Below are 23,056 nucleotides of genomic sequence, written 5' to 3'. Positions count from 1 at the left end.
ACTTGTCGATGTCCGCCGATCGTCGCAATGCTTGCTTTGCAAGACTACGCGAGTGATTCATCCGGTTCTGATGAAGAAACAAAGCAAAAGATTGAAGATTTGACTGCACATTTGAAACCAATACAGAGTGGAAAATCACTTGTATCAACTCAAAAGTTGAACGCGGCTCCTTTAGTAATAACAAAGGTTGTTTATTTTGAAGCCCCATACTGTACTGCAGTAGGGATCATTTTCTTTTTACGTAGAGAGAGAGTAGGCCGAACGTTACAGTCCGTACCATTGCCATTTCGTACCATATATTTATCATATTGTACCAAAGGTAGCACCATATCGTAAAATATTTAATTCCGATAAATAGGCATGCTCCTGTTGTAGTGGAAAACATTAACAATTTAATCTATGACTACCTTTTAGGAAAGTCGTCAAAACTTTTCGATTTCAGTAACTTCCGCTCGGCTAGAGAGAACTTCTCATTAGCTCTATCGGTTGAGCATAAGTCTATAAAGCCAGTGGTCCCAGTAGGAATTGATGGCATTGATTTTAATAATTTCGTTTCGAAAGTGGAAGTGGATAGTTAAGCTGTTGGGGTCATGATCACTTTACTAGCTCAGACTAGCCTACTAGTAAGAATTTTGTAAGATAGCTGCTCAGACAGGAGGAGGGCTCAAGTTTGAGGCCTAAAGTGAGCAGGGTATTTTTCTTTGCTCCTTAAACCAGAACAAATTCATCAACGAAAAGAAACTAGTGATACGATTGGTAAGGAGAACAGAGTCCAGGGACACAGCTAATAGGAACTGACCTATTCTAGTTCGCCAAAGAAAGGAAAATTTAAAAATAGAGGAGGAATTAAAAATCATTGTAAATTTTCCTCAATACAAATCAGAAATGATTTAACAAGATGTGAAAGAGAAACAGAAAAGTCATTACATTGATAGCAGTTCTCCTCAATACAATGTGCGATAACAGCTCTCCTGATCATTACAAAGTCTGATAGCAGCTCTCCTCATTACAATGTCTGATAGCAGCTTTCCTCATTACAATGTCTGATACCAGCTCTCCTCATTACAATGTGTGATAGCAGCTCTCCTCATTACAATGTCCTCATTACAATGTCTGATAGCAGCTCTCCTCATTACAATGTCTGATATCAGCTCTCCTCATTACAATGTGTGATACCAGCTCTCCTCATTACAATGTCTGATAGCAGCTCTCCTCATTACAATGTGTGATAGCAGCTCTCCTCATTACAATGTCTGATAGCAGCTCTCCTCATTACAATGTCTGATAGCAACTCTCCTCATTACAATGTCTGATAGCAGCTCTCCTCATTACAATGTGTGATAGCAGCTCTCCTCATTACAATGTCTGATATCAGCTCTCCTCATTACAATGTCTGATATCAGCTCTCCTCATTACAATGTGTGATAGCAACTCTCCTCATTACAATGTCTGATAGCAGTTCTCCTCATTACAATGTGTGATAGCAACTCTCCTCATTACAATGTGTGATAGCAGCTCTCCTCATTACAATGTCTGATAGCAGCTCTCCTCATTACAATGTCTGATAGCAGCTCTCCTCATTACAATGTGTGATAGCAGCTCTCCTCATTACAATGTCTGATAGCAGCTCTCCTCATTACAATGTGTGATAGCAGCTCTCCTCATTACAATGTGTGATAGCAGCTCTCCTCATTACAATGTCTGATATCAGCTCTCCTCATTACAATGTCTGATAGCAGCTCTCCTCATTACAATGTCTGATAGCAGCTCTCCTCATTACAATGTCTGATAGCAGCTCTCCTCATTACAATGTGTGATAGCAGCTCTCCTCATTACAATGTCTGATAGCAGCTCTCCTCATTACAATGTCTGATAGCAGCTCTTCTCATTACAATGTCTGATAATTATAACAGCTCTCCTCATTACAATGTCTGATAGCAGCTCTAGATCTCCTCATTAGATAACTCCTCTTGTAGAAATTTTGCTACTGATTAATTATGAAAATAATGAGCGATTATTTGTGCAATGTACAATTGTTATAATGTTTGTGTTTGTTGCAGGAAGATGTTGGCGTGCAACGTCACTTGGATGTCACAACCAAAGAGGTGAAGTACAACCCTAAGTTTGAGGAAATGTTTGCACCTCAGGTAAAAATTAGCAGGAAATAAATTGTGTAAAATATTCTTATACATTAATACTGAGGTGTAGATGGTGAAAAGTAACCTCTATTTAAAATGTGTTGTGTATATATATATTACTTTTTGATTGTTGTAAAAATCAAAATCTGGTGGAAGTATTATGGTATGGATTGAAACTCGGTAGAATTTATAACCATTATATGTAGTGTTGTTTCCCTGAGTGGCATTTTGATTCAACAATTTTTGCAAAAATCATTCCTCTTTCTTGGGCCCTCACTATGTATTCTGTATGTATACTACCATGTATGTAATTGTATGTGACAGGTTGGCCCTCACTATGTATACTGTACATTATACACCATTAATGATATTGTATGTGACAGGTTGGGCCCTCACTATGTATACTGTACATTATACACCATGTATGTTATTGTATGTGACAGGTTGGGCCCTCACTATGTATACTGTACATTATACTCCATGTTTGTTATTGTATGTGACAGGTTGGGCCCTCACTATGTATACTGTACATTATACACCATGTATGTTATTGTATGTGACAGGTTGGGCCCTCTAACCCATTTAAGACACAACAGATGCTTGCTACAAAAAACATGATTTCCGGTTATGCAGAGTCAGCACATTTCAACCAATTTCAATTTGAAAATCAGCGTAGAACATTTACAAGTTATGGTAAGTATTCACAGGACATTCATGGTTAATTTTGTGATCCAATTTTATGTCAATATTTACTTTCACTTTATTCCTATCTGCTACATAAATATTGTGTGACATCTTAACCTGGCTGTCACACTGGGAATGTCTTGGACTTACTACTATACTTTGTGACCTGGCTGTCACACTGGGACTGTCTTTGACTTACTACTATACTATGTGATCTGGCTGTCATATTGGGGGGGCCGCGGTGGCCGAGTGGTTAAGGTGTCCGGACACTTTAACACTAGCCCTCCACCTCTGGGTTGCGAGTTCGAAACCTACGTGGGGCAGTTGCCAGGTACTGACCGTAGGCCGGTGGTTTTTCTCCGGGTACTCCGGCTTTCCTCCACCTCCAAAACCTGGCACGTCCTTAAATGACCCTGGCTGTTAATAGGACGTTAAACAAAAACAAACCAAACTGTCATATTGGGACTGTCTTGGACTTACTATACTCTTTGACCAGGCTTGCTTTGACAAAACAAAAAAGCAAATTAGCACGACGTTATATTTGTCTTGCTGTGCTCTTAGGACAGTGTTTTGTAGGAATTGATCTGAATTGAATTTATTGTAGGCTATGCTATAGACCCCTCTGTGGATGTACAAGTGTCAACAGATCCGCCAGTTGTAGGGGACAGGGTCGCTGCTGAGGATAGTAAAGGTAGGTATGACTCAGATGGACAAGAGTTAGCTAACGTTATATCAGTATCAGTTTTAGATTTGTAAAATCATGTCCTGCTGTCACCCTGAAATGTTAGTCAGATTGTATGAGACAAGAGATATCTCTATGGACTGATCATGGTGTTATAGGTCTTACTGTATTTGAGGCTGCACCCAAACGCCCTGAAGACAAGAGGAAGCGTCTGAGAAACTCAGATGCAGGAGATATAGAGGGATATCTGGGACCTTGGGGCAAGTTTGTGGACGAGAAAACAGTGATGAAGCCAAGTGAGGTAAACCACATACATTTATGATGCTTTTAAAGGTCGTGAAAATGAGTTAATTTTTATCATTTATAATAATTGTCTGGGATCTCACACAGATATGTCTTAATCATTTATAATAATTGTCTGGGAATTCATACAGATATGTTTTAATCATTAGGTCATCTGACCCGAAGGGTCAGGATGACCTATAGTCATCATGCTTCGTCCGTCGTCGTGCGCCGTCCGCTGTCCGCCGTGCGCCGTGCGCCGTGCGTAAACTTTTCACATTTCAATCTTCTTCTCAAGTTCCACCAGTGGGATTAAGCTGAAACTTGCCTGAGATGATCCTGAGATGATCCTGACCAAGTGTTGTTATTTTTCGGGTCAGTCCGAAATCCAAGATGGCCGCCATAGCCACCATTTTGAAAACACATTTTAAACTTCTTCTCAAGTTCCACCAGTGCTGTTGGGCTGAAACTTGCCAGAAATGATCCTGAGATGATCCCGACCAAGTGTTGTTATTTTTCGGGTCGGTCCGAAATCCAAGATGGCCGCCATAGCCGCCATCTTGAAAAACACATTTTAAACTTCTTCTCAAGTTCTACCAGTGCTATTGAGCTGAAACTTGTCTGAAATGATCCTGATATGATTGCGACCAAGTGTTGTTATTTTTCGGGTCGGTCCGAAATCCAAGATGGCCGCCATAGCCGCCATTTTGAAAACACATTTTAAACTTCTTCTCAAGTTTCACAAGTGCTGTTGGGCTGAAACTTGCCAGAAATGATCCTGAGATGATCCCGACCAAGTGTTGTTATTTTTCGGGTCGGTCCGAAATCAAAGATGGCCGCCATAGCCGCCATCTTGAAAAACACATTTTAAACTTCTTCTCAAGTTCCACCAGTGCTGTTGGGCTAAAACTTGCCAGAAATGATCCTGAGATGATCCCGACCAAGTGTTGTTATTTTTCGGGCCGATCCGAAATCCAAGATGGCCGCCATAGCCGCCATCCTGAAAAACACATTTTAAACTTCTTCTCAAGTTCCACCAGTGCTATTGAGCTGAAACTTGCCAGAAATGATCCTGATTTGATCCCAACCAAGTGTTGTTATTTTTCTGGTCGGTCCGAAATCCAAGATGGCCACCAAAACCACCATCTTCAAAAACACATTTTAAACTTCTTCTCAAGTTCCACCAGTGCTATTGGGCTGAAACTTGCCTGAAATGTTCCTGAGATGATCCCGACCAAGTGTTGTTATTTTTCAGATTGGTCTGAAATCCAAGATGGCCGCCATATCCGCTATCTTAAAAAACACATTTTAAACTTCTACTCCAGTTCCACTGGTGCCATTGAGCTGGAAATTGGCCTTGTAAAAACTTTGACATGGCAGCAATGGTGGCCATTTTGTAACATGATTGCGCAATAATGGTTTTCCTGAACAACACCTATTTTAAACTTCTTCTCAAATTCCACCGGTGGGATTCAGCTCTTACTTACCAGAAATTATCCTTTGATGGTCCAGACCAAGTGTTATTATTTATTGGGTCAGTCAGAAATGCAAGATGGCCACCATGGCCAACAGTGCCACTATATACTTGCTACAGAGAATGCATACTACAATTATATAAGGGTTTTAATTTAGAGTCAGATGACCGTTAAGGCCCCTGGGCCTCTTGTTTATAATAATTGTCTGGGGTCTCACACAGATGTTTTTTAATCATTTATAATAATTGTCTGGGATCTCACACAGATGTGTTTTAATCATTTATAATAATTGTCTGGGAATTCACACAGATATGTTTTAATTATTTATAACAATAATTTTCTGGGATCTCACATAGATGTGTGAAGAAGTTAGAGCTGTTTAGTATATAAGTCCAGCACCATTCCCTGCTATAGATCTGTTTAAGACACTTGATATGACTAATGTGTACCAAACAGGATGAGCAGAAGGAGCTGGATGAGATACTAGCCAAGAGGAGTAAAACAAATAAGCAGACAGAGGAGAAGACGGCCGAGGAGAAAACTACACTACACAGTAAGATTGTGATTGTTATTACCAAGAGTTTAATGGTTTTTAGAACAAAAGATACTCATAACATAGCCAAGAGTTTGTTGGTTTTTAGAGCAAAAGATACTCATAACATAACCAAGAGTTTGTTGGTTTTTAGAACAAAAGATATTCATAACATAACCAAGAGTTTGTTGGTTTTTAGAACAAAATATACTTATAACATAACCAAGAGTTTGTTGGTTTTTAGAACAAAAGATATTCATAACATAACCAAGAGTTTGTTGGTTTTTAGAGCAAAATATACTTATTACATAAACATTTGTCTGTTGATGAATTCTGAAAATTATTGATCAATATCTAAAATTGGATTTTTTTCTCCCCTGTCACACAGTTAAGGATGCGTATGACTACCAGGGTCGGTCCTACCTCCACATCCCACAGGATGTGGGCGTGAACCTCAAGTCAGATGAACCACCAGAGAAATGTTTCCTTCCCAAAAAACACATCCACACCTGGACGGGACACACCAAAGGATTGTCAGCCATTCGATGGTTCCCTGTGTCTGCCCACCTACTTCTCTCTTGTAGTATGGATTGTAAAATTAAGGTAAATTCTGATTGTGTCCCCCACTTACTAAAGGAGGGAGGTATATTAAAGATTTACCACATATTCAAATCATAACATCATTATTTTACTATTAAAACACTGAATTCTATGTTATGATTAAAACAGGGCATTTTATGTTTAATATATAAAAAACATGGTAATTTATGTTATGTAAAAAAACAGGGTATTTTATGTTATATATGAAACGGTATTATAATATGTTATATGTAAAATATGGTATTTTATGTTATAGTCAAAACATGGTATTTTATGTTATAATTACGAGGGCTGATTGATAAGTTGTGATGGAGGTACTCAAGGATGTTCTTTTTACGTCCTACTATTCTCTGACTACCATATACGTGTACCCAAAGACTTGTCTTGTTTACTTTAGGGTGCTACCTCGTTGATATAAACTAACCAGCCGCTTTTGCAAAATGGACCAAATCGGTTAGGTTTAGGGTTAGGGTGAAAGAATCTGTCATTGCCATGGCTGCCATTCACGATTGTGGCTTTAAATTGATTGAGCAACCGCCTTAATCATTTGATCTCGCTCCATCTGACTTTCACCTATTTCCAAAATTGAGATACAGCTATTTTAGGCACCCTAACCCAAACCCTAACATGCAGTGGATAACTTTCTGAACAGCCAAGAAAAGTTCTATAAAAGTGGCATTGAGGCCCTTAAACACCTCTGGCAAAAGTGTATAGATACTGAAGGGGATTATGTTGAAAAATAATACAATATGTCCGGCAAAATTCAAATCCTTCAATATGAGGCTCACAACTTATCAATCAGCCCTCATTAACAGGGTATTTTATGTTATATATTAAAGCAGTGTATTTTATGTTATATATTAAACATGTATAGTTTTACATGTCTGGCCTGTCCTGATTATCATTTTTATAATTTAACTTTTATTTTGATCAAACCATGTAGTTTAAATGATCCAGATTGTTATGTAACATTGCATATTGTTCAAACTCACCAGATCTGGGAAGTGTACAACGAACGACGATGTATTCGGACATATGCCGGACATAAACAAGCGGTCCGAGATATCACATTCAACAATGAGGGCACAGAGTTTCTAAGCTGTGGCTATGATAGATACTGTAAACTTTGGGACACAGAAACAGGTAAGTCTGGCGAACACAAGTAAACTTTGGGACACAGAAACAGGTAAGTTTGGCAAGCACATGTAGAAACCAATTCCCAATGTGTGATTTAATAATGATAATTAATACTTTAGAGTTTATTCTACCACTATATCACAGCAACATAACCTCTCAAAGTTGTTCACAAATTATTATCTGTGGTTATTGGGCCTTTATCATCCAGACAATGTCTTACTCATTTCCCTGGGGAGCATACTCCCAAGGCTACCATTTTGGCGCCAACAGCTTACACACAACATTTCTAGCAGTGCCCTACCATATACTCATTTACCACTGAGTCGACTGGAACACAACTCATTGAAACCTAGTTACCTCATAATTACGTAATACTACAGAACCTAGACACCTGTGGCCTGTTAGTTTATGTGGAAAGAACTAATTTGTTCATTCTTAATGATAATATATCGGGCATAAACCTTGACGGACCTGCATATATTAATACAGACCTTGAAAGGCTTTGTCAAGGCTCATCCAAAATACACAAAAACAATTCTGGTCTAACCGTTTGTACCGTGATAGATGAAAACATGTCCCTGGCTTATTAGATTTTGACAAAAAACACATTTTGTTGCAGAATTTTTATCAGCCAATTTTTGTTTTATTTCTAGGTGAATGTAAGTCCCGATTTACCAGCAGAAAAGTGCCGTACTGTGTGAAGTTCCACCCGGAGCCTGATAAGCAGCACTTGTTTGTGGCAGGGACCTCTGATAAAAAGATTGTTTGTGTAAGGGTCCAGTATTTCAGATATATTGTAATGTTATCTTAATTTCATGTCACACAAGAAATGTATGGGTCACATGTCACATAAGAAATTTATGGGGTAACATGTCACACAAGGAATGTATGAGTCACATATCACACAGAAATGTATGGATCACATGTCACACAGAAATGTATGGGTCACATGTCACACAGAAATGTATGGGTCACATGTCACACAAGAAATGTATAGGTCACATGTCACAAGGAATGTTTGGGGTCACATGTCACACAAGTAATGTAATGTATAGGTCATATGTCACACAAGAAATGATTGGGTCACATGTCACACAAGTAATGTATAGGTCACATGTCACACAAGGAATGTATGGGTCACATATCACACAGAAATGTATGAGTCACATGTCACACAGAAATGTATAGGTCACATGTCACACAAGTAATGTATAGGTCACATGTCACACAAGTAATGTAATGTATGGGTCACATGTCACACAAGAAATGTATGGGTCACATGTCACACAAGAAATGATTGGGTCACATGTCATACAAGGAATATATGGGTCACATGTCACACAGAAATGTATTGGTCACATGGGACACAAGTAATGATTGGGTCACATGTCACACAAGTAATGTATAAGTCGCATGTCGCACAAGTAATGTATAAGTCAAATGTCACACAGAAATGTATTGGTCACATGGGACACAATGAATGTATGGGTCACATGTCACACAAGAAAAATTTGGGTCATATTTCGCACAAGAAAAGTTTTATAATCACATGTCACACATGCCCTCCAATAAGATCCCCTTCCCCCCACAGTAAGACCTCCACAGTAGTCCCCCAACCACAGTAAGACCTCCCTTTGTAAGACCACCACAGTAAGAATCAGTTTAATATCCCCCGCCCCCCTTCCCCCAACACACGCAAATACTCCTCACATGCTACATTCTGTGCACAAACAAGAGTGATTGATAAAATATATCTAAAGGTATATAACTGCACAATTATTCTAAAAGAATAAAGGTTGTATTTATCTCCACAATGTTAAGTATTTATGTGATTGACACCGGTGTATTATTGGTTACAACTTTCCTTTTTTATGATTGGTTACAACTTTCCTTTTTTTGGTTTTAGTGGGATATCCGCTCAGGCGAAATTGTCCAAGAGTATGACAGACATCTTGGTGCTGTAAACACCATCACATTTGTTGACCAGAACCGACGCTTTGTCAGCTCGTCCGATGACAAGAGTTTAAGAGTCTGGGAATGGTGGGTGTTGACTAAAAAACAGGATACCGTATTTGACCTAATAAGGGCGCCTGCCCTAATAAGGGCGCCCCTACCTTTTTTCAAGGAAATAAATATTTGACAGAGTGTTAAAATGGTGTTCAAATGTAATAATTCATGTGAAAAGTTTTGCTACTTTATGTATTCAATATTCTTCAGCAAATTGAGTAACTGGAACACAAATTTTCGCCACATTTTGTCTATTCCTACAGATGACATATCATTGCAAAGAGCACCTGAAACTAAACACACATACAAATAATAACTTACCATCTTTATTTGAAGATAAAGTTAAATACTTAATGCGTGTTGATAAATAACTTTTGTTCAAAACAGAAAGCTAGTAAAAGACATTGTAAATCAATTATTAGGTCAAAGAAAATGATGTCTGATACGATGCCACGACAGACATATCCACTCCAAATCCACTCCAAACCTACATTTATCGACTGTAGTTGCCTGATTTCTGTTATGATCTGGGAAATCACATGTGTCTATAAATAGAACACAAAGGAGTTCCATTTGAACATAAATGGTGGAACACGTTCTCTGGTCTGAAGATCAGCTGGCATGGTTTACAAGTTTACAGAAATATTCAAGTGATGTTTAAGCTTAATATATGATAATGAATAGATATCTTCATCTGGAATATTTTTATGACGGAATATTTTACCGTTTCCATAGCCTTGGGTATGCTGATATAAGGTATAGTCTGTTTCATAAAACTTCAGAATAACTAATCTTAATAAGGGCACCCCCACTGTCAATTACCCGCGCCCTGCACCCTTATTAGGTCAAATACGGTATGTCTGTCTGTCTGAATTTCATGTTCAATATCCAATTATGTTAAAATTTGACTTGAATTGAATATTATAATCATAATGTGTGATACTTTGTTTTATAGGGATATTCCAGTGGATTTCAAATATATAGCTGATCCATCTATGCACTCCATGCCAGCGGTCACTCTGTCCCCGAACGGTAGGTCACTCTGTCCCCGAACTGTAGGTCACTCTGTCCCCGAACCGTAGGTCACTCTGTCCCCTCCATTCCCGAACAGTAGGTCACTCTGTCCCCGAATGGTGGGTCACTCTGTCCCCGAACGGTAGGTCACTCTGTCCCCGAATGGTGTGTCACTCTGTCCCCAAACAGTAGCTGTATTATCATTGTTTCAAGTAATTAAGATGTACTGTGATTGGTTCACATAAGATGTACTGTGATTGGTTCACATAAGATGTACTGTGATTGGTTCATGTAAGGTGGACTGTGATTGGTTCATGTAAGGTGGACTGTTATTGGGTAAGCAATTAAGAAATTGTATTGTAGATTGAATCAAAATTTCTATATATAGAATAATTGTAAACACCTTTGAGACTACCAAGGCAGCAAAACAACAATTTTCTCTATAAATCTTATTTATAAAGGTATCTGTCTTTTTTTGCGATTTTATTTAATTATTGACAAAAACTGGAATCCCCTGAAAATAACACAATTTACATACTTGAGGCACTGATCTAATTTTTTAGTGCTGACCCAATTTTGTGCTTTTGAACTAGTTTTGTGGCACTTGCCTAATTTTGTCAGCTGACTTAATTTTGCGCTATTTAACAAATTTTGTGGAACTGACCTAATTTTGTGGAGCTGACCTGATTTTGTGGTACTGACGCTATTTTGGGTCATGTATACACCAATAACATTACCATTTTAGAACATCTAGTGTTGATGCATGATACAATGTACATAAAACGACTGAAGATTGATCCTTATTCATGACAAGATTTGTAGAAAGATTTGATTTTAGTTGTTGATGGGTGTTACAGGGAAGTGGCTGGCCTGTCAGTCCATGGACAACAAAGTCTCCATATTTAATGTGCTCAACAGATTCAAATACATGAGGAAGAAAACATTTACAGGACATATGGTGAGTTCTACATATTTTAATATCTTACTACTTTTTCTGCTTACTATCTACAGGCAGTTTGAATCAGTATTACCTCCCCTGGTCCAAAATACCAAGCTGAGCTTATGCCATACTATGGCATCCCTTGTCCATACATCTCTCAACAATTTCTTCAGATCTTCAAGCAACTTCTTCTTTACTTCTGTTTGGAATTTTAACTGGATTTGATTAGAATCATCCCTAGGTGGTGGGGATTCTGTTTAAGAAGGGGGCCACGGTAGTTCAATGGGTCGGAGCACAGGCCATGAAATCTCAGATGGAGATGAGAGGTGTGTGGTTAGACACAGGCCATGAAATCTCTGATGGAGATGAGAGGTGTGTGGTTAGACACAGGCCATGAAATCTCAGATGGAGATGGGAGGTGTGTGGTTAGACACAGGCCATGAAATCTCAGATGGAGATGAGAGGTGTGTGGTTAGACACAGGCCATGAAATCTCAGATGGAGATGAGAGGTGTGTGGTTAGACACTCCCTGCTTGAGTCAGTTTGCATTTCTCAGGAAGCTGAGAAAAGGGTCAGTCGTTGCTGTCTTTGTGTCCATCGGCAAGACACTTTTCTCCTAATTGCTCTGGATGACATGTGACGGGTCTCCTGTATGTTTTTCAGTGAGATAGTCACCAACTAGTACAAGGAGACCCCGTCTAAACATGACCCTGGCTGTTCCCAAGGCAATAAACCGCTCAAACAAACAACAAACAAACAAACAAACAATTTTATTTAAGCATCTGAGAGCCAGGGATGAGATTACCTCCTCTCATTATTCCCCACCAAACGCTGGAGATATACAATGAGTTCTGTCCATCCTGGGGTATTTTCGGAGCATATCTCTGAATCTGTTTGATTAGTTCACAAAGCTTTCTACATCAATTGAGTAGGTGCCTTCTATATCTGCTATAGATGAGTACAGTCAAATTCACCGATTCCAGCCATTTTACCATTTTGTGGACTTGTTTGGCACCAAAACCCTTAGCAGGTATATGTATAACTTTATATCAGCAGGGCTCCCTTGACAGGTATATCTGTATAACTATATATCAGCAGGGCTCCCTTGACAGGTATCTGTATAACTGTATATCAGCAGGGCTCCCTTGACAGGTATCTGTATAACTGTATATCAGCAGGGCTCCCTTAACAGGTATCTGTATAACTGTATATCAGCAGGGCTCCCTTGACAGGTATGTGTATAACTGTATCTCAGCAGGGCTCCCTTGACAGGTATATCTGTATAACTATATCAGCAGGGCTCCCTTGACAGGTATCTGTATAACTGTATATCAGCAGGGCTCCCTTGACAGGTATCTGTATAACTGTATATCAGCAGGGCTCCCTTGACAGGTATCTGTATAACTGTATATCAGCAGGGCTCCCTTGACAGGTATATCTGTATAACTATATATCAGCAGGGCTCCCTTGACAGGTACAGTCAAACCTGCTCTAACGACCCCCTGTATATAACGACTGCCTGTCTATAAAGACCGGTTTTAAGATTCCCCGTGAGATTTTACTATATAACGACCCTCTGTATAGCGACTACCTGTCTAATGTGACTAACGACCGGTGATTTCGGAACGGCGGTCGCTAATTTGTTTTCTTTAACGACCGATTTCTGTCAGCCATCTTCTGCTCTCGGCAGTCATACCTCATAAAATCCCCGGAAAATTCAGACACATCGACCCTGGCTTGATTATACAAACAAAGGACCACCACAACCATGGCCTGAGTATATAAACAAAAGACCCCTATCGCCTGTTAGCCCCTAATTACTGTAGCTGCCCTTGTCTGGGGCTCGGTAAGAGAGGAGTCAGGCCACCATGCGTGTCGGCATTACATTACAACTGTGCACAGGTGGCTTCATTTGACACGGTCAGTTAATTTTGTGATTACAACTAGGATACATCACTTCAATAACAAACACTGGTCATATCTGTCTACAACATTTACTCACATGAAAGCCAATAATGCCTTTCTTAATCGTAGCTGTCGGTACCACTACCAGCGTTTGTACTGCCGCCATCTTTAATTAGTCAATACTAATAAAAAGTCGTAAACTGACACAAATATCCGGATTTCAATTTGGGTCAGAAAAAAAAAATTCGTTTTAAGAAGTAAGACTATAACACAAAATAATTAGTAGTAACACAAATATAATTAATTAATTAATTAATTATTGTGTATTCTTTTTCTTTCTTTATGAAAGAAAGGGAGATAATTTGATAGATACATATAGCATTATTTCAGAACAAAATATTTTAAAAAATTATCCATAAGACCATTTTGAGTTATATTTTGTGTTTGGGTCCACAAAAACCCTTCAGATTTATATAGTGTCTATGCATTTATCTAACTTCTGACTGGTCTTCTGAATGCCCTATTCAATGACAATTTATTTATGGCTGTTTTAAGTAAATTGGTTGGTGCAATAATTTTGACCTGTCTATAAAGGCAACCTGTCTATAGTGACCGTTTTTCTGTCTCCCCTTGGGCGGTCGCTATAGACAGGTTTGACTGTATCTGTATAACTGTATATCAGCAGGGCTCCCTTGACAGGTATGTGTATAACTGTATCTCAGCAGGGCTCCCTTGACAGGTATATCTGTATAACTGTATATCAGCAGGGCTCCCTTGACAGGTATCTGTATAACTGTATATCAGCAGGGCTCCCTTGACAGGTATCTGTATAACTGTATATCAGCAGGGCTCCCTTGACAGGTATCTGTATAACTGTATATCAGCAGGGCTCCCTTGACAGGTATCTGTATAACTGTATATCAGCAGGGCTCCCTTGACAGGTATCTGTATAACTGTATATCAGCAGGGCTCCCTTGACAGGTATCTGTATAACTGTATATCAGCAGGGCTCCCTTGACAGGTATCTGTATAACTGTATATCAGCAGGGCTCCCTTGACAGGTATCTGTATAACTGTATATCAGCAGGGCTCCCTTGACAGGTATGTGTATAACTGTATCTCAGCAGGGCTCCCTTGACAGGTATCTGTATAACTGTATATCAGCAGGGCTCCCTTGACAGGTATGTGTATAACTGTATCTCAGCAGGGCTCCCTTGACAGGTATATCTGTATAACTGTATATCAGCAGGGCTCCCTTGACAGGTATGTGTATAACTGTATCTCAGCAGGGCTCCCTTGACAGGTATATCTGTATAACTGTATATCAGCAGGGCTCCCTTGACAGGTATTTGTATAACTGTATATCAGCAGGGCTCCCTTGACAGGTATGTGTATAACTGTATATCAGCAGGGCTCCCTTGACAGGTATGTGTATAACTGTATCTCAGCAGGGCTCCCTTGACAGGTATATCTGTATAACTGTATATCAGCAGGGCTCCCTTGACAGGTATGTGTATAACTATATCAGCAGGGCTCCCTTGACAGGTATCTTTATAACTGTATATCAGCAGGGCTCCCTTGACAGGTATGTGTATAACTGTATCTCAGCAGGGCTCCCTTGACAGGTATGTGTATAACTATATCAGCAGGGCTCCCTTGACAGGTATCTGTATAACTGTATATCAGCAGGGCTCCCTTGACAGGTATCTGTATAACTGTATATCAGCAGGGCTCCCTTGACAGGTATTTGTATAACTGTATATCAGCAGGGCTCCCTTGACAGGTATGTGTATAACTATACTTCAGCAGCCCGTCCCTTTGGGTAGAGATCCCTACATCATTGTAGTGTATGTTTGCTTTGTGATCCTTGCTTTGTAAATGAAATGCTGTTTACTGTTATCTTGTGTTGTAGGTGGCTGGATATGCATGTAATGTAGACTTCTCACCGGATATGAGGTAAGATCCTATATAGAAAAGTGTACTTCTCCCTAAATACGGGATAAGATTCTAAATATAGAAAAGTGTACTTCTCCCTGAATACGAGATAAGATTCTAAATTTAGAGAAGAGTGCATCTCCCTGAATACGAGATAAGATTCTAAATATAGAAAAGTGTACTTCTCCCTAAATATGGGATAAGATTCTAAATATAGAAAAGTGTACTTCTCCCTGAATACGAGATAAGATTCTAAATATAGAAAAGTGTACTTCTCCCTGAATACGAGATAAGATTCTAAATATAGAGAAGAGTGCATCTCCCTGAATACGAGATAAGATTCTAAATATAGAAAAGTGTACTTCTCCCTAAATATGGGATAAGATTCTAAATATAGAAAAGTATACTTCTCCCTGAATACGAGATAAGATTCTAAATAGAGAAAAGTGTACTTCTCCCTGAATACGGGTTAAGATTCTTAATATAGTAAAGTGTACTTCTCCCTGAATACGAGATAAGATTCTAAATTTAGAAAAATGTACTTCTCCATGAATACGGGTTAAGATTCTTAATATAGAAAAACGTACTTCTCCCTGAATACGAGATAAGATTCTAAATTTAGAAAAATAATACTTCTCTCCCTGAATATGAGATAATATTCTAAATATAGTAAAGTGTACTTTTTTCTAGATACAAGTTTCCTTTTATACATTGAATATAAATATTGAATGTCTAAATATTAGATAAGTGCTATGTCAACTTTTGTCATTTTTCTTCTTTATTTCATGCATTTTTGTCTTTTTTTTATCTGACAAAACTTCAAAATTGTCTTATGAAATAAAGATAAAAATAATGACAGAAGTATATGTGTGTGTGTGGTCTTGTTTAGTAAGAGCTTGAGTGGACGTTACACTGGTTCTTTTATATACTTTGGTATACTATTTGTGTATAGACAGATGTACCAGAGTTGTTTGACACTATTGTTGGGGTATAGACAGATGTCCCAGAGTTGTTTGACACTATTGTTGGTGTATAGACAGGTGTCACAGAGTTGTTTGACACTATTGTTGTGGTATAGACAGGTGTCACAGAGTTGTATGACATCATTGTTGGGGTATAGACAGATGTCACAGAGTTGTATGACATCATTGTTGGGGTATAGACAGATGTACCAGAGTTGTTTGACACTATTGTTGTGGTATAGACAGGTGTCACAGAGTTGTATGACATCATTGTTGGGGTATAGACAGATGTCACAGAGTTGTATGACATCATTGTTGGGGTATACCCAGGTGTCCCAGAGTTGTATGACACTATTGTTGTGGTATAGACAGTTGTCCCAGAGTTGTATGACATTATTGTTGGGGTATAGAAGGTTTCCCAGAGTTGTATGACATTATTGTTGTGGTATAGACAGTTGTCCCAGAGTTGTATGACATCATTGTTGGGGTATAGACAGATGTCCCAGAGTTGTATGACATTATTGTTGGGGTATAGACAGGTGTCCCAGTGTTGTATGACATTATTGTTGGGGTATAGACGGATGTACCAGAGTTGTATGACATTATTGTTGGGGTATAGACAGGTTTCCCAGAGTTGTATGACATTATTGTTGGGGTATAGACAGGTGTCCCAGAGTTGTATGACATTATTGTTGGGGTATAGACAGGTGTACCAGAGTTGTATGACATCATTGTTGTGGTATAGACAGGTGTCCCAGTGTTGTAGTATGACATTATTGTTGGGGTATAGACAGATGTCCCAGAGTTGTATGACATTATTGTTGGGGTATAGACAGTTGTACCAGAGTTGTATGACATTATTGTTGGGGTATAGACAGGTGTCCCAGAGTTGTATGACATTATTGTTGGGGTATAGACAGATGTACCAGAGTTGTATGACATCATTGTTGGGGTAAAGATAGATGTCCCAGAGTTGTATGACATTATTGTTGGTGTATAGACAGGTGTCCCAGTGTTGTATGACATTATTGTTGGGGTATAGACAGATGTCCCAGAGTTCTATGACATCATTGTTGGGGTAAAGACAGATGTCACAGAGTTGTATGACATCATTGTTGGGGTATAGACAGGTGTCACAGAGTTGTATGACATTATTGTTGGGGTATAGACAGATGTACCAGTGTTGTATGACATTATTGTTGTGGTATAGACAGATGTCCCAGAGTTGTATGACATCATTGTTGGGGTAAAGACAGATGTCACAGAGTTGTATGACATCATTGTTGGGGTATAGACAGGTGTCACAGAGTTGTATGACATTATTGTTGGGGTATAGACAGGTGTACCAGAGTTGTATGACATCATTGTTGGGGTATAGACAGATGTCACAGAGTTGTATGACATCATTGTTGGGGTATAGACAGATGTCCCAGAGTTGTATGACATTATTGTTGGGGTATAGACAGATGTCCCAGAGTTGTATGACATTATTGTTGGGGTATAGACAGATGTCCCAGAGTTGTATGACATTATTGTTGGTGTATAGACAGGTGTCCCAGTGTTGTATGACATTATTGTTGGTGTATAGACAGGTGTCCCAGTGTTGTATGACATTATTGTTGGGGTATAGACAGGTGTACCAGAGTTGTATGACATTATTGTTGGGGTATAGACAGATGTCCCAGAGTTGTATGACATCATTGTTGGGGTATAGACAGATGTCACAGAGTTGTATGACATCATTGTTGGGGTATAGACAGATGTCACAGAGTTGTATGACATCATTGTTGGGGTAAAGATAGATGTCCCAGAGTTGTATGACATCATTGTTGGGGTATAGACAGTTGTACCAGAGTTGTATGACATTATTGTTGGGGTATAGACAGTTGTACCAGAGTTGTATGACATTATTGTTGGGGTATAGACAGATGTCCCAGAGTTGTATGACATTATTGTTGGGGTATAGACAGTTGTACCAGAGTTGTATGACATTATTGTTGGGGTATAGACAGATGTCCCAGAGTTGTATGACATCATTGTTGGGGTATAGACAGATGTCCCAGAGTTGTATGACATTATTGTTGTTGTGGTATTGACAGATGTACCAGAGTTGTATGACATCATTGTTGGGGTATAGACAGATGTCCCAGAGTTGTATGACATTATTGTTGGGGTATAGACAGTTGTACCAGAGTTGTATGACATCATTGTTGGGGTATAGACAGATGTCCCAGAGTTGTATGACATTATTGTTGGGGTATAGACAGATGTCCCAGAGTTGTATGACATTATTATTGTTGGGGTATAGACAGATGTCCCAGAGTTGTATGACATCATTGTTGGGGTATAGACAGGTGTCCTAGAGTTGTATGACATTATTGTTGGTGTATAGACAGGTGTCCCAGAGTTGTATGACATTATTGTTGGGGTATAGACAGGTGTCACAGAGTTGTATGACATTATTGTTGGGGTATAGACAGATGTCACAGAGTTGTATGACATTATTGTTGTGGTATAGACAGGTGTACCAGAGTTGTATGACATTATTGTTGTGGTATAGACAGTTGTACCAGAGTTGTATGACATTATTGTTGGGGTATAGACAGGTGTCCTAGAGTTGTATGACATTATTGTTGTGGTATAGACAGGTGTCACAGAGTTGTATGACATCATTGTTGGGGTATAGACAGTTGTACCAGAGTTGTATGACATCATTGTTGGGGTATAGACAGATGTCCCAGAGTTGTATGACATCATTGTTGGGGTATAGACAGGTGTCCCAGAGTTGTATGACATCATTGTTGGGGTATAGACAGTTGTACCAGAGTTGTATGACATCATTGTTGGGGTATAGACAGTTGTACCAGAGTTGTATGACATCATTGTTGGGGTATAGACAGTTGTACCAGAGTTGTATGACATTATTGTTGGGGTATAGACAGATGTCCCAGAGTTGTATGACATTATTGTTGGAGTATAGACAGGTGTCCCAGAGTTGTATGACATCATTATTGTTGGGGTATAGACAGATGTACCAGTTGTATGACACTATTGTTGGGGTATAGACAGGTGTCACAGAGTTGTATGACATCATTATTGTTGGGGTATAGACAGATGTCCCGGAGTTGTATGACATTATTGTTGTGGTATAGACAGGTGTCCCAGAGTTGTATGACATCATTGTTGTTGGGGTATAGACAGATGTCCCGGAGTTGTATGACATTATTGTTGTGGTAAAGACAGGTGTCCCAGAGTTGTATGACATTATTGTTGGGGTATAGACAGATGTACCAGAGTTGTATGACATCATTGTTGGGGTAAAGATAGATGTCCCAGAGTTGTATGACATTATTGTTGGTGTATAGACAGTTGTCCCAGTGTTGTATGACATTATTGTTGGGGTATAGACAGGTGTCACAGAGTTGTATGACATCATTGTTGGGGTATAGACAGGTGTCCCAGAGTTGTATGACATCATTGTTGGGGTATAGACAGGTGTCCCAGAGTTGTATGACATCATTGTTGTTGGGGTATAGACAGGTGTCCCAGAGTTGTATGACATCATTGTTGGGGTATAGACAGGTGTCCCAGAGTTGTATGACATCATTGTTGGGGTATAGACAGATGTCCCAGAGTTGTATGACATCATTGTTGTTGGAGTATAGACAGGTGTCACAGAGTTGTATGACATTATTGTTGGTGTATAGACAGGTGTCACAGAGTTGTATGACATTATTGTTGTGGTATAGACAGATGTCCCAGAGTTGTATGACATCATTGTTGGGGTAAAGACATATGTCACAGAGTTGTATGACATCATTGTTGGGGTATAGACAGGTGTCCCAGTGTTGTATGACATTATTGTTGGGGTATAGACAGTTGTCCCAGAGTTGTATGACATTATTGTTGTGGTATAGACAGGTGTCACAGAGTTGTATGACATTATTGTTGGGGTATAGACAGATGTCACAGAGTTGTATGACATCATTGTTGGGGTATAGACAGATGTTCCAGAGTTGTATGACATCATTGTTGGGGTATAGACAGGTGTCCCAGAGTTGTATGACATTATTGTGGGGGTATAGACAGATGTACCAGAGTTGTATGACATCATTGTTGTTGGAGTATAGACAGGTGTCCCAGAGTTGTATGACATTATTGTGGGGGTATAGACAGATGTACCAGAGTTGTATGACATCATTGTTGTAGGAGTATAGACAGGTGTCACAGAGTTGTATGACATTATTGTTGGGGTATAGACAGGTGTCACAGAGTTGTATGACATTATTGTTGGGGTATAGACAGATGTCACAGAGTTGTATGACATTATTGTTAGGGTATAGACAGATGTACCAGAGTTGTATGACATCATTGTTGGGGTATAGACAGATGTCCCAGAGTTGTATGACATTATTGTTAGGGTATAGACAGATGTACCAGAGTTGTATGACATCATTGTTGGGGTATAGACAGGTGTCCCAGAGTTGTATGACATCATTGTTGGGGTATAGACAGATGTCCCAGAGTTGTATGACATTATTGTTGGGGTATAGACAGGTGTCCCAGAGTTGTATGACATTATTGTTGGGGTATAGACAGATGTCCCAGAGTTGTATGACATCATTGTTGGGGTATAGACAGATGTACCAGAGTTGTATGACATTATTGTTGGGTATAGACAGGTGTACCAGTTGTATGACATCATTGTTGGGGTATAGACATTTGTCCCAGAGTTGTATGACATTATTGTTGGGGTATAGACAGGTGTCCCAGAGTTGTTTGACATTATTGTTATGTCCCCTTGTTTACAGTTACATCATCTCAGGAGACGCAGACGGAAAGTTGTATGTCTGGGACTGGAAGACCACCAAACTTTACAGCAAGTTCAAGGCCCACGATGATGTGTGTATCAGTGTTCTGTGGCATCCACACGAAACGTCCAAGGTGGCAACAGCAGGCTGGGACGGAATCATAAAGTATTGGGACTGAGGTTAAGGTCATAAAACATCAAATGTCACAACAGCTGGTTTGGGTCAAGCACCTGGATTGAAGCTTAAAAAACATTTAAGGTCACTAAAGCTGGCTTGGACGGGATAATCAAGTACTAGGACTGAGTTCAAGGTCAATCAACATTAAAGGTCACAACAGCAGGCTGGGACAGGGTCATCAAGTACTAGGACTGAGGTCAAGGTCAATCAACATTAAATGTCACAACAGCAGGCTGGGACAGGGTCATCAAGTACTAGGACCGAGGTCAGTGGCACCAATAGTATACTTACAGTTAACATCCTGGACAACTTTGATCACACTTTGCCAATGAAAGAGTTTACCAAGGACAAGTAACAAGAGGCCGTGAAGATTGATATTCATAGCCGACCATAGGGAACACAGTGACAAATAGTACTAAAGTGAGGTACATAAAGGTGTACAGTGTTTTGTACTTGTTAATAACACCTCGACATGAAGGACATTGTCAATTATTACCAGGTGTACTACACTGTATGTAAGGTATTCAAACATGGAACATAGAGTGGGTCGTTGGTTTAAGGAACTGTTATGATAATATATATAGTGTCAATGTATAAGCTGAAGTATAACATTAGACACTATATATATAGTCAATGTATAAGCTGTAGTATAACATTAGACTATATATAGTCAATGTATAAGCTGTAGTATAACATTAGACACTATATATAGTCAATGTATAAGCTGTAGTATAACATTACACTATATATATAGTCAATATATAAGCTGTAGTATAACATTAGACACTATATATATAGTCAATGTATAAGCTGTAGTATAACATTAGACTATATATAGTCAATGTATAAGCTGTAGTGTAACATTAGACACTATATATAGTCAATGTATAAGCTGTAGTATAACATTACACTATATATAGTCAATGTATAAGCTGTAGTATAACATTACACTATATATATAGTCAATATATAAGCTGTAGTATAACATTAGACACTATATATATAGTCAATGTATAAGCTGTAGTATAACATTAGACTATATATAGTCAATGTATAAGCTGTAGTGTAACATTAGACACTATATATAGTCAATGTATAAGCTGTAGTATAACATTACACTATATATAGTCAATGTATAAGCTGTAGTATAACATTAGACACTATATATGTAGTCAATGTATAAGCTGTAGTATAACATTACACTATATATATAGTCAATGTATAAGCTGAAGTATAACATTACACTATATATATAGTCAATGTATAAGCTGTAGTATAACATTAGACACTATATATAGTCAATGTATAAGCTGTAGTATAACATTAGACACTATATATAGTCAATGTATAAGCTGTAGTATAACATTACACTATATATATAGTCAATGTATAAGCTGTAGTATAACATTACACACTATATATATATAGTCAATGTATAAGCTGTAGTATAACAGACACTATATATAGTCAATGTATAAGTTGTAGTATAACATTAGACACTATATATATAGTCAATGTATAAGTTTTAGTATAACAGACACTATATATAGTCAATGTATAAGCTGTAGTATAACATTACACTATATATATAGTCAATGTATAAGCTGTAGTATAACATTAGACTATATATAGTCAATGTATAAGCTGTAGTATAACATTAGACACTATATATATAGTCAATGTATAAGCTGTAGTATAACATTAGACACTATATATATAGTCAATGTATAAGCTGTAGTATAACATTAGACACTATATATATAGTCAATGTATAA

At 38.6% G+C, this 23,056-nt stretch overlaps 1 protein-coding gene across 2 annotated transcripts; it reads left to right on the top strand.

The window, feature by feature from the left end:
• The first annotated feature begins 7 nt into the window (after positions 1-7).
• LOC117328264 (pre-mRNA-processing factor 17-like) lies at positions 8-22,999 on the top strand. 2 transcript variants are annotated; one of them, XR_004532940.1, is made up of 15 exons: positions 28-186; positions 2,061-2,147; positions 2,702-2,831; positions 3,427-3,513; positions 3,663-3,805; positions 5,718-5,814; positions 6,182-6,396; positions 7,389-7,536; positions 8,184-8,299; positions 9,437-9,570; positions 10,493-10,569; positions 11,409-11,509; positions 15,309-15,352; positions 21,105-21,477; positions 21,547-22,999. XR_004532940.1 is itself a non-coding variant. In XM_033885737.1 (14 exons), the coding sequence occupies exons 1-14, from the start codon at positions 28-30 to the stop codon at positions 21,280-21,282; spliced, it is 1,716 nt and encodes a 571-aa protein (XP_033741628.1). In that variant the 5' UTR covers positions 8-27; the 3' UTR covers positions 21,283-22,999. The 2 variants fall into 2 exon arrangements, 1 of the variants encoding a protein (XP_033741628.1); XM_033885737.1 differs by having other exon boundaries at positions 8-186; positions 21,105-22,999.
• The last annotated feature ends 57 nt before the right edge of the window (positions 23,000-23,056 follow it).

The sequence above is a fragment of the Pecten maximus genome, chromosome 5 (assembly GCF_902652985.1).
Source record: "Pecten maximus chromosome 5, xPecMax1.1, whole genome shotgun sequence".
NCBI classification, from domain to species: domain Eukaryota; kingdom Metazoa; phylum Mollusca; class Bivalvia; order Pectinida; family Pectinidae; genus Pecten; species Pecten maximus.
The sequence above is the reverse complement of the archived record's forward strand: the minus strand, read 5'-3'. Positions and strand labels throughout refer to the sequence as shown.

Excerpts from the sequence above, each read along its gene's own strand:
- LOC117328264 (XM_033885737.1), top strand. The coding sequence starts at position 28 with ATGCTTGCTTTGCAAGACTACGCGAGTGATTCATCCGGTTCTGATGAA. Across the intron at positions 3,514-3,662 it reads CGCTGCTGAGGATAGTAAAG|GTCTTACTGTATTTGAGGCT; the intron begins GTAGGTATGACT and ends ATGGTGTTATAG. Across the intron at positions 6,397-7,388 it reads GTATGGATTGTAAAATTAAG|ATCTGGGAAGTGTACAACGA; the intron begins GTAAATTCTGAT and ends CAAACTCACCAG.